This window comes from Nematostella vectensis, chromosome 3 (assembly GCF_932526225.1).
Source record: "Nematostella vectensis chromosome 3, jaNemVect1.1, whole genome shotgun sequence".
NCBI classification, from domain to species: Eukaryota; Metazoa; Cnidaria; class Anthozoa; order Actiniaria; family Edwardsiidae; genus Nematostella; species Nematostella vectensis.
This window is the reverse complement of record NC_064036.1, coordinates 17074176-17088643: the sequence shown is the minus strand read 5'-3', so window position 1 is coordinate 17088643 and position 14468 is coordinate 17074176. Positions and strand designations below refer to the sequence as shown.

The 14468-nt window shown below is 38.8% G+C and overlaps 2 protein-coding genes across 2 annotated transcripts; one reads left to right on the top strand and one right to left on the bottom strand.

The window, feature by feature from the left end:
• Positions 1–36: 36 nt before the first annotated feature.
• Positions 37–5296, bottom strand: LOC5514265 (5-hydroxytryptamine receptor 6). The gene is made up of 2 exons (XM_001634372.3): positions 4877–5296; positions 37–1723 (listed from the first exon to the last, which is right to left on the bottom strand). Exon 2 carries the CDS (start codon positions 1684–1686, stop codon positions 661–663), a length of 1026 nt encoding a protein of 341 aa, XP_001634422.1. The 5' UTR covers positions 1687–1723; positions 4877–5296; the 3' UTR covers positions 37–660.
• Positions 5297–7838: 2542 nt separating this feature from the next.
• LOC5514263 (DELTA-alicitoxin-Pse2b) lies at positions 7839–14274 on the top strand. The gene has a single exon (XM_048724752.1). It carries the CDS (start codon positions 9520–9522, stop codon positions 10807–10809), a length of 1290 nt encoding a protein of 429 aa, XP_048580709.1. The 5' UTR covers positions 7839–9519; the 3' UTR covers positions 10810–14274.
• Positions 14275–14468: the final 194 nt, after the last annotated feature.

Sequence of the window (14468 nt, the reverse complement as noted above, 5' to 3'; positions counted from 1 at the left end):
GCAGCACTGCACAAAATCCTACGCAATGCGCAAAGGTCCCGGTGTTTCTCTGCATTTTATTTGGATAACTCTTGACGTGCACTTGCGTATAAGCCGTGACCCAAAAAGCGTGATACAAGCATATGCATGCCGTCAGCACCATCTCTATCAACAATTCCAATTATTCTGTTCTACAATTCAAGTTACGCATACTTTCTTTGGAAAACCTGTTTTGGAACAATCTGAATCGTTTGTCGTCTTTGCAACTACCAATTAATGGTCTTGTTCTTCGTCGATAAATCGAAAGTGTTCTTGTGACGTTTGTCAAACCTGGGTATCTAAGAAGGGGTATGGCCAAAGTCAAAAGTTTTGCTTTTACATTCCAGTGATGGGTGTATATGTTTTAGGAACTGTAAGTAAGTTCTTTAGGCGATAAGTGATGTTGTCTCTGTCCTTGACAACTGAACAGTTCTTTTCTTCCCTGCCAATGATACCTTTACACTGAAAATAAGGATCCACGCTCGCGCTGTAAGCAAGTGTTGACTTCTCGGCTGCCTTTAGCTCTGCCCTTACCAGCTATACAGCTATTTCCTGCCAAAGATACTGAAGTAATGCACTGCAATAAAGACTAACACTCGCGCTGTAAGCAAGAGTTGACTGCTGAGTTGACTTCTCAGCTGCTTATATCTCTGCCACTGACAACTGAACAGTTCTGTTCGGTTCAGCAGGTGCCACATGTGGGTAGTAACGAGAGCACTTGCACGCAAACTGGATCAGCGCAGATCGGAATTCACGCATGCGCAGTGCATAAATGGCTGGATTCATGAGCGAGTTGGTGCACTGTAAAAGGGTAATAGCATATATGGCCCTGTACGAGATCGTTAACGCGAAGACTTGCATCAGTGCGTAGGGCAACCAACTAACCAAAGAACTCACAGTGACGATAAACAGTGTAAGAGCGAGCTCTCTATCTTTGATCATCGTGCGCTGAAGACTCCCCGGAGGACGAGTCGTCTCGTTACCAAGACCCGACTCAGTTGGCTGGTCCTGTGTCTCGCTTGATTGCCTCGGGTCCCGCGGGTCTTGCGGGTCCTGCTGCTGCAGTCGCTGCCATTTGAGTTTCAGGTAGATCGTCACGTACGATACACAGATGGTGGTGATGGAGAGAAGAAGGATGGTGGCGAGGACCGCCAGCATGGGGACCTTCCTCCTGATGACGTACTTCATGATATAGTACAGCACTCCGTGGATGCTGAGACCCACAAACCACGTCGCAGCTATGGCCACCATGAACTTTGACGTGCGGGTGTTCCGGTACCTCCACGGCCAGACAGTCGCACTCATCCGCTCCAGTGCCACCAGCACCAGAGAGCACATGGACATGTTGGACGTGACATTGTACATGATGTCCGAGACATACAACAGGGTGAAGCCATTGCGCACAAAAAAGTCGTTGTCGAGAAGAAGAAATGCGCTGTATAAGGGCATAGCCAGCAATCCCACCAGCAGGTCAGCGGCTGCGAGGTTCATCAAACAGTAGACACTTCTCCGTCGCAGTCTGCTATTCAAGCCATAGATGACAAGGGTTAAGAGGTTGGTCGCAAAGACAAGAAGGCCTACCACGCCGAACGCAGCACCCCAGCTGACCAACTGGCCTTGTTGAACGGGCGATGTAGCGTTTTGCCGTGTCGAATTCGAAAATTCCATTACTGGCACTTTCAATGAGTCCTCTCTCGAACGAGACCTAGACAGAAAATAACTATGTTAACGACTTTTCCTCCGGGCGCGCTTGAAATCAAAAGCTCACAACTCAGCGCTCAACTGAGATCTTTTAAAAGGATTTCCTTGATAAGCCAATATCAATTTCTCTGTCACGGATGCATATATTGACATTTCCCTCATAGCTGAAGCTTCGTAGATACCTTAGTCCTGTTGGTTTTTTTGCGAAAATGTCTTGTTTCTTTGTAAACATGTATTCGTTATCGTTTTCTTGGCCTAATTGGAGACACAAATATCAACTCAATTTTTAGTAGTTTTTAGACCTTTGCTTGGCGGCTCCGATAACACCACGCACGCAAGAGTACTTGCGAGGCGCTCATAGGATAATATGCCTTATCGGCTGTCGTCGAAAACTCTTCCTACCTGTCGGCTACTTATTTTCTACTGAGCTATGATGAAAATCAACTTGCATCTTAACTTGCATCTCTATAAAAAGATGATAACGTGTTCAATTATTTTTTTTAAAGGAAAATAGGAGCAAAGATAGACTTATCGCTTTCGAAGTCTGGGTGTTTTAAAGAAGCAGACAGTAGTGATTTTATTTTTGTCTTTCTTTTCGTAATCGTAAATGAGAAAACTGCAAATTCTGTTTTTACGTTTGCTTAAAAGGTTAATTTTAATTTTAATTGTTGGATAAAGGTTTATCACGTCGAACACGATGTAATCCCAGGATTAGCGTCAAAAGACTTACCGCGAGAGGGATCAATTTCCAACAATCAAAGGGTTTTAATAGAAATATTGGCAACAATTCTACGTCACAGAACTACTATCTCGTATTCTTATTGTGTGTAATGTTTTGTGTTGTGTGTAGTGTTTAATCTTTTTTTGGTAGTTTCTTTTTTCGCATTCATTTTTTCCACCTCGCGTAAATTAAAAAAAAGCCCACTGCAGCATCAATTTAGATGTATTTTTAATTTTACCTTTTTTTAATACGCCAGTGTTGGCAATATCTTAAATTTGTCAATGTGATAACATTTAGTTCTCTAATGGTAAGAAAGCTTATCTACCGTGGTTTTATCTCAGTGCTGGCTATATTATTGTGAGAGGAACGAAATTTTTGGCAGAAGCTTATAAATACCATTAGATTTCCAAAATTTTCTACTTAAACGATAATTATGATTAAAAAGGGTATTTCTAATGAAAGTAGATCTCGCCAATTCGCGACTATTGTTTTTAATTTTTTTTTTTAAATTATTATTTTTTGCTTATTGTTTGTTCAAGAAGAATCCGCTTTTCTGTTGCTCTGTTGGTATCTCATTTGATATCACAAAAACAGTAAAATAATGAGTAACAGGGACGTCTTCCAGCAGGTGTTTAAGATCCCCGTGTAATTCTTGGTAATTACCCTTGCTAGCTTAAATTTGTGTTCTCGAATTTGAATTTCCTGTTTTAAATAGGATTTCCTAATGAGTTCGTTTCTAACAAGGGAGTGTGTTCTGTGTTAGATGCTCGATACCTATCACCGCCATGTAAACTCAGCAAGTTTGAAGTATTAAACTATCTGCTGTCAATGGATATAATTATGCTATGTCAAGAGAAACCGTGAAAAGTTAAATACACTTTCTTAAATAATCCGTATCCTTTAAACCTCTAATACAAAAAACAAAACATTGACTACTGTTAGGTAATTTGCGCATGTAATTTACCTAGATAGCTCAATTTGAAATTGTAAAGGTGAAGTTTGATGAAAAGTATTTTTTTTTCATGTTTCTTATTTCGTTTGCCCTAAAACAAAGAAGTGTTTAGAAATCGCGTTGAGATTTGACATAAAGAAGTGCTTAGAAATAGGGTTGAGCAGCCCAAGCTATTAACGGACTTCATATTTCGTATTTCCTTGATACCCTGATTTATACAGTCACATTTCCAAAATTTCTTTCAAAGGGGGTTCCTTATTGCTTCTTTTTTGTTCCCCTGACACAGATACAAGGAGAGTACCAGTTTGTCTTATTTTATTGGAGAGGAGAGAGGGGGAGGGGGGGGGGGGGGTCTTCGATACTCTTGTATCTCCCAAACGGGGTAAACCCCTGAACCTCCAGCTGTCGAGACCAAATCAACGACAAATATTACAGCACGATGGCGGCTCTTTATTCCTTTCACGGTGCGGGTAGGAGGGAGGTTTAGAAGTTTAGAATGCTAGTGCTCTATGCTAAGATTGACCGAGGACATGTTTCCCCGAGTATCATACGCTCTGGGACGCCTGCGTCAACTTTTCCTCTGCCTATCTCAACCCCTCTTACCAGACACCCAAATGATGAGAATACCTTTATTAAGCTTAAAAAAATTAGAAAGGCCTCACGCTATCAAGTTACCCGTGCTACCAGGACGATTAATCCCAAAAGTCTAACGTTTTAACGGGGCTCCAATGTTTCTATTTTTTCTATTATGTATTGTGTCGATGTTAGCCGTAATGAGAAAATGATACTGATGTAGTCCTATTCTGTTGGCTTTGCGAGAAGTACATTGTGCATTTGCTCTACTACTCTTTCTATCGTTTTTGGGCCTTTCTTTCGTCGAGGCGTATTTTCTGAGCTGTTTTCTCGTTTTTCCCTATTTTACGCATTTTGAAAACAGTGGTCATTTTCCACGCTTCGCGCTGTCATCTGTAATACGCTTTTCGTTCCTGGGAACTTGTCCCCGTCGCCGTAAAAAAAAACTTAATTGAAGAATCGATTGTAAAAACAATGCTGATGCTTTTGTGTTGACTCTCACCCTGCTTTGATCACTTCAATTCTTACGCCTAAACGGCTATTTTTAAAGAGTTATATTTTATGATTTCATTATGTGGCGGTGACTCAAGTGCTCTGTAAATGGAAAATGAAAAAGACATACCTGCACCTAAGGAATTCTCCCTTATGCTTTAAATTGAGTAAAGTACTGTAAATGGATATTTAAGAGCGACGAGTATTTATTTCGTTTCCTGTTTAAATTCTACCCTCGTTGCATCTGAGAGCGACAAATTGAATTCTGTTATTTTTTTCTTTAAAAAAACATTTTGCTATTGTTAAAACGCGTTTATTTGGCAGGAAATCAAAGTAAAAATTAATATCAAAATAATATTTCGTAATCAAAATATGCAATCAAAAAAGTTTGACACTGCACTGTATTCTAGCATTCTTACCTCTTTTCGAAGAAACAGTATCACTAATGCTTTTCTCTTGACGCCGTTTCGATATTTTAACGCGGTAAGAACGATCTAGCAGGCTGGGCTACTTTCTAGCCCCCAATGATATCAAATCTTCACTTCCGATTGAATTTCTAAGACAAGCTATTTGTTTCAATTTCTCACGTAATAACTATTGTTTTTCGATTAAATACCTTTTTGGAGACGAGTAGCAAAATATTTGTTGACCGAATCAGGCCTCCTTGGCCTTACAGGCGCCTTGCTCTCACTATCATGAAAAAAAAACTTGACACCTGAGAGAAACACGCGTTAAATCGAATATTTTGCGTCGATTCTATTTTTGTGTAAAATGATAATACTTTGTTATCAATCTCAATGAGAAAATGGAATTAAGCGTATTTTTTGTCGAGTCATTAAAGAAGTGACGATTGTAATGTTTTACTTTTAATCGAGTGCAATGTTTGTTTACATCCGGCAACAAATGTCAAGCTCTCTTGTAACCAAAAGAATATTCAAAGCTCGCAGGGAAATGAGAGATGACGCGGCTTGTGCAAGAGTGATTTTAATTCATTAAAAGCATGACTTCCGCAAGAGCATATTACTAGAACTCGGGGCTACAACTAGAAGGCATCTCGCCCGTAAAAGTTTTCGGCGTGTTAGCCAGCTGGGCGGCTTTGGTTGCGAAGGGGAAGTGCGAGCGGGTGCGGGGGTGGAATTAAGGGAAATGGTTGCACTTACTAGTATGGCTTGCAGAGCAATCAAAGGGAATAGCGACCACGTCTGCCCGCGCCTCTCACGCACACCGAGTCAAACTGTGACAATCACACCCATTTCTTTAACTTTTTTCCTAATTGCCACTACTCGCTTCATCGTCTCCAAAGACGCAACAAACGAATTAGATTTGTTATTCTGTTATTCCCTTTAAACAGGAGAGAATCTCTTTTTAGAGACACATACCTTGGACGGAAATGTTGGATTTGACAGGTTCGGGTATTTTGTCATGCAACTAAATCATGATAATATTTCTATTATCACTCGGCTCTTACTCGGTGGCTCGGCACTTAGGTAGCTAGTCGATTCTTAGTCGTGTGGGAGTCTTAGTCGGGATTGTGTCTATGCTTTACTGGGAACGTTGCAATACTTTTTGTGTGTGTTTTCATGTAACATCACACTGTATGTATAATTTTTATTAGTGTGTTGGTTCTTGTCACCCCTGTGGCTGTGTACTTGACTGATAATAACGAGTTTTCTACAGGTTGTTTGTTCCTTTATAAAATATACCACTACTACTGTATTTTACTAAAAGGTTTATTACTGGAATTTCTCTTTTTAATATTTATATATTTTAAATTTCGTTCTTCAAGAAGGCTTCCATTTATAAGCTTTTGCTCTTTGGATTTTCATGCCGTTTCCTCTCCGTTCGTCCTATGCCATCGCTACACTTTACGCTTGCAATGCATCCAGAACGTTATTGAACATTCTTTTCATTTCCATACGAATTATTCTTGACGATAAGAAATAAACGACTGGATTCAGTGCACTGTTCAAGAAAGCAAACAACGCCATTCCTATGCGTATGATATAATCAAACTCGTAGTTAGGAATCGTAATGTTAAGCAGTTTCTTCACGGTACAAAGAATACCGAGTTACGGGGTAGCTAAGACGAAGATTATGTTCATAAACATTTTTGAATCCCTGAAGCGCCATGCCTGTGCCTGTGTCGATGTACTGAAATTTATTCTGACTGCTCTCTTGTCTCTTGCGACGGTTTATGATGATGGCGACTGCTGTGTAAAGCATCACTAGGTTGGGTACAAAGTAGACCAGAAACATGACTACGCTAAATACTGCTTTTTCCCATACCTTTTCATTGCCAGCAAGGCAGGTTGAAGTGTTCACTTCGCTGTTAATCACCACATGGGTATTTCTGATCGGTAATGTTAGGATAATACCAAGGGATCCGCCGACTACCCACGCCATGATCACGAGTTTCTTGGAAAAAGATTGAGATGGGCACCAAAATGGTCTAAAAATGGCAAGATACCTTTCCATTGCAATGACCGTCAGGTTAGTTATGGTAATGCAAGGAAGCCCAAATAAAGGCATATGGTAGACCTTGCAAGCCCAGTCACTGTTGAGCATATCGACGTAAATGAACATACACGTCAAGGGCGCATTGACTAACGAGCACAAGAGATCCGTTATCGCCAAGCTTTTCATGAAGTACAAAGTCAGGGAACATTCATGCTTTTTGCCCTTTTATAAAAAAATATTGATTATAATCAGGGGGGATACGTTTCGTATTACCAAGGCCAGAGGCGCGTCTGCTTGAAGTTTCTTAAAGTTTCCCAGAAACTGTCGTTGCTCTTGCTCCCACGAAAGGTGTAAGCACGTCCCTCTGCAAGACAACCCTGTTACGCCATGCTGATACCCCATCCCTCCCCCTCTCAGTAATCATTCAACATTACTGCAAAATGTTTTAAACGAAATGGTAGAGTAAGGAATGAATCGATGAAAGTTCTATCATTGTTGCCTATGTCGCCTCCATCATTGTCGCCGAATCTTTATGTCGTCTCCATCCTTTTCGCCAAATGTTTATGTTGTTCCGGCTAAACTGCAGAATACCCGTCCACGTATTTGCATTTTCCTTGTATTTACTGCCTCGTTCTATAGAAATCGAGGTGTGAAGTCTCATTGTTATTTCTTTGTGGACGGGTATTCTGCAGCTGCTCCGTTGCCCCCATCCTTGTCGCCATATGTTTATGTTGTATTGTCGATATTATCGGTAGCTGTTTGTTTCAACAATTAGTCGTTGGTGACTGTGAGTTAATAGGCCTGAATATGTGACCTCATAGGCTGCAATTAATAATAGCCATAGCAAATTACTCGTTGCTGTACGCCCCCCCCCCTCGATTCATCCACTCCCCCCCTTCCATTTGGCAGAAGGACATTAAGGAAGAGAAGCGATATACGCCGACTTGTGCCCTTACTGTTTGCTTTGTTGATTTATGAACTCATCAGACTGGTCCTTTAAAATTTGTTTAAGATGGCAACATTACGATTTTATTTTACTTTTGTTTTTCAAAAAGCAAACAATAAATGAATTTCTCTTAACGATACAAAATGATTGATTTTTACAATGTTTCCTTTCACTACCTTTAAATGATTTAAATTTAACATCTAGGGACCGACCATCTAACATTTGACGGGTCGCCAACAAATTTCCAAAAAATATTTTGAAAAAAAAAGGAAACTCGAGGGAAAAATCATGCAACCGGCAATTGCCACAAACATATCGGAGGAGGAATAAATATGCTACCTTTCGCTAGAAATCAAGTGATTCCGTCTTACCTGAATATCACTTCGTTTCGTTCGTGTCGTGGCCAGGACAAAATGCGTTTTACTAAGACTGTCGCTGTGAGCCTTTAGGGATAACTTGATGGATATATTTTAAGGATTGTTCTGTGTGCGCACTGTGTGATTTTTTTTTCTGGTATAAGGGTTAATTTCACGGCTCACAGGTGCGCCAAGTATTCTCTTGATAAAAAAACAGCTACATTTTTCATGAACCTGCACGTAGTCATATAAATTTAGGTTCATAAACCTGGAAATATTAAAAGAAGAACTCGACGGGCAACGATAAGGTAACATAACTGATGTATAGTTCATTTAAAGGCAATGCTTGTCTAAGGCAAACCAGAGAGCATAGGTAGGGATTACTTTAAATATTGTTCTGTGTGCGCGCTGTGTGATTTTTTTACTGGTATAAGGGTTCATTTCACGGCTCACAGGTGCGCCAGGTATTCTCATGATAAAAACAGCTGCATTTTTCATGAACCTGCAGGTAGTCATATAAATATAGTTTCATAAACCTAGAAATATTAAAAAAAGAACTTGACGGGCAATGATAAGGTAACAAAACCTTGAGAGGAGAGGAGTAATAGTTTGATTCTCTCAAACTATCATTCATTATCCTCCCACCCACCCAAACATTTATGAAAGAAACTCCACTTCTAGGAAATTTAATTTTATTTTTGTGGTGATTTATCGCTTGTTTCCTTGTAGATGTTACCACGTCGCACGTTTTTTAACACCCTGGTATCTCTCTCCATTAATAGATGACTTTGTATATACTTGCTTTCCTTGTAGATGTTACGCTATGTTGTACCCCTGGTTTCTCTTACCATAAATAGATAAAATTGTTATACTTGCTTTCCTTGTTTGTCACGCCATTTGTTGTCTATCTTGTACCCCTGCTTTCTCTCTCCATTAATAGATAACTTTGTTATACTTGCTTTTCTTGTAGATGTTACGCCACATGTCTATCTTGTACCCCTGGTTTCTCGCTCCATTAATAGATAACATTGTTATACTTGCTTTCCATTTAGATGTTACGCCATGTTGTCTATCTTGTACCCCTGGTATTTCTCTCCATTAATAGATAACTTTGTTATACTTGCTTTCCTTGTAGATGTTACGACATGTTTGTCTCTCTTGTACCCCCGGTTCCTCTCTCCATTAATAGATAACATTGATATACATGCTTTCCTTGCAGATGTTACGCCATGTTTGTCTCTCTTGTACCCCCGGTTTCTCTCTCCATTAATGGATAACATTGATATACTTGCTTTCCTTGTAGATGTTACGCCACCTTGCACTTCTTTTACCCCTGGTCGCTCTCTCTATTGCGGCGGAAGATCCTCTTGGCAAATCCGTAAATGTCCCTAACACTGCTCTATTCCGGGGAAATCTGGGTGGCAAAGAAGTATTTCAAGCACTACCCGAGGGATGCGTTAGGAAAAACATGATTAATGACGTGAAAATGAATCCCCTGTTTATCAGGTCAAAAACTGCGTTTTACCGGCTATTAGCCGAAAGATTTAACATCGAATCGGATCTCGTTGGAGATTATTTTTTCAAAGCAACAGAACAAAGCCTTTTCCTTCTGCGGCATGGAGAATCAATGATGGGTACCATCGAACAATTCTTTAAAAAAACTTCAACTCGGGTTATTACCCGTTCTTGTCTACGTGATGCTAGTCTAAGTGAAGGAATTGAAAATGATTTCAAAAATCTTCCTGCAAAAATTTCTAAGCCAAAACACGCAAAATCTTGGGATTCTTACAAGAATTTCATTACCAAGTACGGAACGCATGTTATTAAAAGTGTTTCTTATGGCGCAAAGTTTCTCATTTTTGCTTTTGCTAAAGCATCAAAAAATTACTCCCAGAAAGATTTTAAGAGCATTGTTTGTAAGTTTATGAAAGATGGGCCAGATTGCAGAGTGACTAGTGAGATTGACACAAGCTTGCTGGACATTAAGCAGATAGTTATAGCTATTGGTGGCAGTAAAGAGAGTCGACAAGCCCTGATAACGTCTCCTAATAAAAAGGCAATCGACAAGTTGATGTCAGAAGCTACAGAGCACGCAGTCCCCGTTTCCTACGAGTTCGAAGCCATCTGGAATATCTTGAAACTAAAGTTCCTAGCCGGTACTCCCGATAACGCAAAAGTGAGAAATCTCGAACAGTTTGTAAAAGGCTACCTGAATTACGGCTGTGAGTTGGAAAAGGTGCATGGACTGGAAATTCAGCGATTCGAGCTTGCGCCCCAATCCGTGGTCAGCAAACCTACGTATCAGTGCATGCTCATGGAGCCCGGATGCAACAGCAATGGCGACTGCCACTACCGAGCTGTTCCGGCTGAATGCTCGTGCAATGGGCCCACTTGTATCGAGAACAAGGAGGAGGAGAGAACCGACGGGCTGTATAAAAAGATAGCGTACGCCTACAATCGTGGTGAGCGAGGTGTGTCGCTTGGCTGCAGATATCGATACATCCCAGCCGAATGCCACTGTGAAACAAGACCAAAGATGGCAACAGTGTGGTCCTACAATGATGGGAGCAATGATAGCGATAGTGACGAGTAAAAAGTTCTTTAGCATGACTTGTATAGGTCAGATTGAAATAAATCGAGTATATGCTCGTAGATGAATCTATGATTGATGACAAGCAGGGGATATGTTCGCTACTAATCGGCTCCAATTTAACACATCGGTCGACAAATTGTCCATCCTCGGAGACCCAAGCCCCTTTCTCGTATTATGTTTTTCCTTCGCGTACTCGCGGCTCCTGGGATCCCCGTGGATGCTCATTGTAAAACACATTACCCCATTTGCTTGTCCTTTATTCTTAAACTCGACCCAATTTGCGGCAAAGATGTTGATAGAACATGTTGGTCAGGTCATGGTGGTCAAGTCTTGATGATAGAACATGGTGGTCAAGTCTTGTTGATAGAACATGGTAGTCAGGTCATGTTGATAGAACATGGTGGTCAGGTCATGTTGATAGAACATGGTGGTCAGGTCATGTTGATAGAACATGGTGGTCAGGTCATGGTGGTCAAGTCTTGATGATAAAACACGCCGGGCACAAAACACTCCAAAAGCGGCAGGGTTTTCCGTGTCAAATCGCCATCTTGGACGGGGCACGTTTTCAGAGGACTGGTGCCGAATTTACGAATCTGCTCGGGCCCTATGTTCTAAAGCTCGTAGGATTTTCGCTAGCTTCGGAAAATAAGATCGGATGGCGGTAAGGCACAGACGGAAGAACAAAGTTCCTGCGCCTATTCTTCAAAGGGATACGGTCTTTCCGCGACTTTTCCCAAAATGTCTTGAATGCAGTTATTTTGAGTCCCGATTTTATTTTTACGTCGAAAGAATTTATTGAAAATCAGCAGGGTAGTCCGATTCTTGAATCCCTGAATGTCTTCGCTATGATTTTTGTTTTGTAGATTTCTCCTCTGTTCTCGCGCGATTATTTTTGAAACCTCACTCTAATTTTCAAGTTTAATTGTAAATATGCCAAAGAGGTTTAGTCTCGGAGAGTAAATGCGAGAGGCTAAATTAAAGTGACAGAATGTGATGGACTCTTCGTGAGAACTGCAGGACCTGGAGAATGAGTTTTCTTTCCTTTAGCAAAGCATCGCTGAGAAGAAACTTGAAAGCGAAGCGAGAAAAGCTGAGAAGGCTTAGCAGAAAGGTATTTATAAAGAACCAAATAGAATGTGTTTACATATAATACTCATTTTGTAGAAATGCAGTGCTTATAGAAAAGGAATCGAAAGGAAAGGACATATTTGTTTTAGCCAGACTTGCGCATTATTTTACGCTATCGTGTTATTTGAGAGGGTGATTTATTGAGTTATAAATTATAGTCAAATTGTTGGTTCTTTTAGATCGAAAGATCGTTTCGTCAAAGAAATAACACATGGAATAGAACTAAAAAACCCGGCGCGCGCGTTGCTATGGTAGCTCATAAACAATAATTATTCTTTGTTGTGAAAGTATTTTCAGTTTCAACAGCGCTTCAGTTTATTGTATTCTTGGATAAACTTGTTCTTAACGAAACTCAAGTGAAACCAAATATGATAATCATTTAAGTTACATCAGAAAACTTAGTCAAATCAAAATAGTTAAGTAAGACTTAGTACTTAATTGGATTCTAAATTCTGAGTTCTTCCAAACAGATGACTTGTAGTTTCATGTTGGTCTAATTATTATCTTTGTTTGTTTGTTTCATATTTGATGGCTACATGGATATTCTCTTCAGATTAGTGATATCCTCAATAGAAAATAGATAGCAGTAATTAGGTTATTATATTATCAGGCTATATTTAAATGTAATCAATAACCTTACTCTGCATAGCAGTTAAAAATAGGTAGGTAGATTCAGACAGTCGTATGGAAGGTAACAGTCAGGAAGGAGGCAGTCAGAAGGGGTTTTTAAATGGAAATGCAGTGTCTATGAGGAGGAAGAATCCGACATGCTTCACTGAGGGAGGGGTCAGGCTACCTGCTATAGTGATGCTATAGTGGTGTGCAAGCTTTAAAATATCTTAGGGGTGAGAATTACTGTTGACTACACCCAAAGTGCTGTCACTTAGAATTACGCTACTAACGTTTACATGTTTCCATTATTTCTCTGTTGTTTTTTATCTTGCCTTGACATACATCCAGGACATGTTTGATGTACACACACTTTGTGTACAAGATATAAATGTTGCATCCAAACATTTCTTGGTGGCTGATTGCCATGGCTCTAAGAGTCAAATAATAAAGGTATGTAATCCTGTAAAAAATAGCATGTTTGATGTACTCTGAGGTGGATTGTCTCCTTAAAAAGGTGAGTAAAAAGATGTAAGAGGCTAATTTGATAGAAAAAAAAAAGAATCTATTTGTAAGCATCCAATGGTTAAATGCTTTTTTTTATGAATGATAGACTTTGATAGGTGATGAAATATTTTTTTTAAAAATAAAATGTTTGATTTTCTATTATCTTTATTGAACTTTTTTTGTAAATTATCTTATGGCAGCCTAAGACAGAGTTGGTATACTTTCTACTTATCCCATTATCTTTACAAATGCTAAATGCAGATCTCTTATGTTATACAATTACAAATTACAGCAAATAAAAAAAAATACATATTTGTATGTTACTTTTGGAATACATTTGATCAATATATTATTTCAAATCATCAGCAACTCTTTTTTTTATGAATAAGAACATTGTTATTGTGATGCAGTGAGGTCTATGATAAACTTGAACACAGTATTTCAATGATGCAAAATCTGGGTTTAGAAAAGTTGTTTGGAAGTAAAGCTGTTCACTCACAAGAGTGCATGTTGGCAGAGCATTTACTGTATTGTGTTCTTACATAAAAAGTGTGATTGATCTGCTTTCAGCATAAAATAAAGTGGCTACCTAATGCAGGTTCATAAGAAATGTAAGGAAACTGGAATTGTATATCCCTAAGTAAATATGTAATGTATATACTAGAATCAGGGAAGAAATAAACAACATTCGTCTATGGTACTAAAATTAAAATACTTTAATATACTGGTAAATTATTCTTTATTGAGGTTTTCAAAATCCTATGCAACAAAATGTTGCAAATGTTCACACATATTTTTTTGTATATACTGTACAAAGTGATCTATACTATCTGAAAATAATAGTTATGTAATATTTGAATTCTGAGGCATAATACTGTAATGCTGATATATTTATATATATTTTGATATATCCATAACTATTAATTCTTGCCAATATTTATTCTGTTACACAACAGTTTTTTGACATTCATTGCTTAAAGCAATTAAGGATTTAGCAAAAAAGTAAAAATTTATTTGATATATTTATATAATCTTACTTCAATTTTAGAAGTGCTCGTGCCTTTTATGGTAATAGAGACCATTTAATAAATACTTTATTCATAAGATAATAAATAATATAAGATTATCATATAAATTTATAAATATATATATTTACAATATTTATTGAATTGTTACATATTTTGTAACCTCTATTTCTGAAATAAATCTTGCAATTTCATACTCCTGCCAGATATTTTCTATTAATATAGATATACTTAAAGTAGGAGTCCCTCACTAGAGTTGTCCCTTGAATAGAGGTGTCTCTTGTTGGTAGAGGTGTCACTAGAATAGAATGTCCATAAAATAGAGGTGCCCTTTGAATAGAAGTGTCCCTTGAATAGAGATGTCCATTGAATAAAGTTGTCCATAAAACA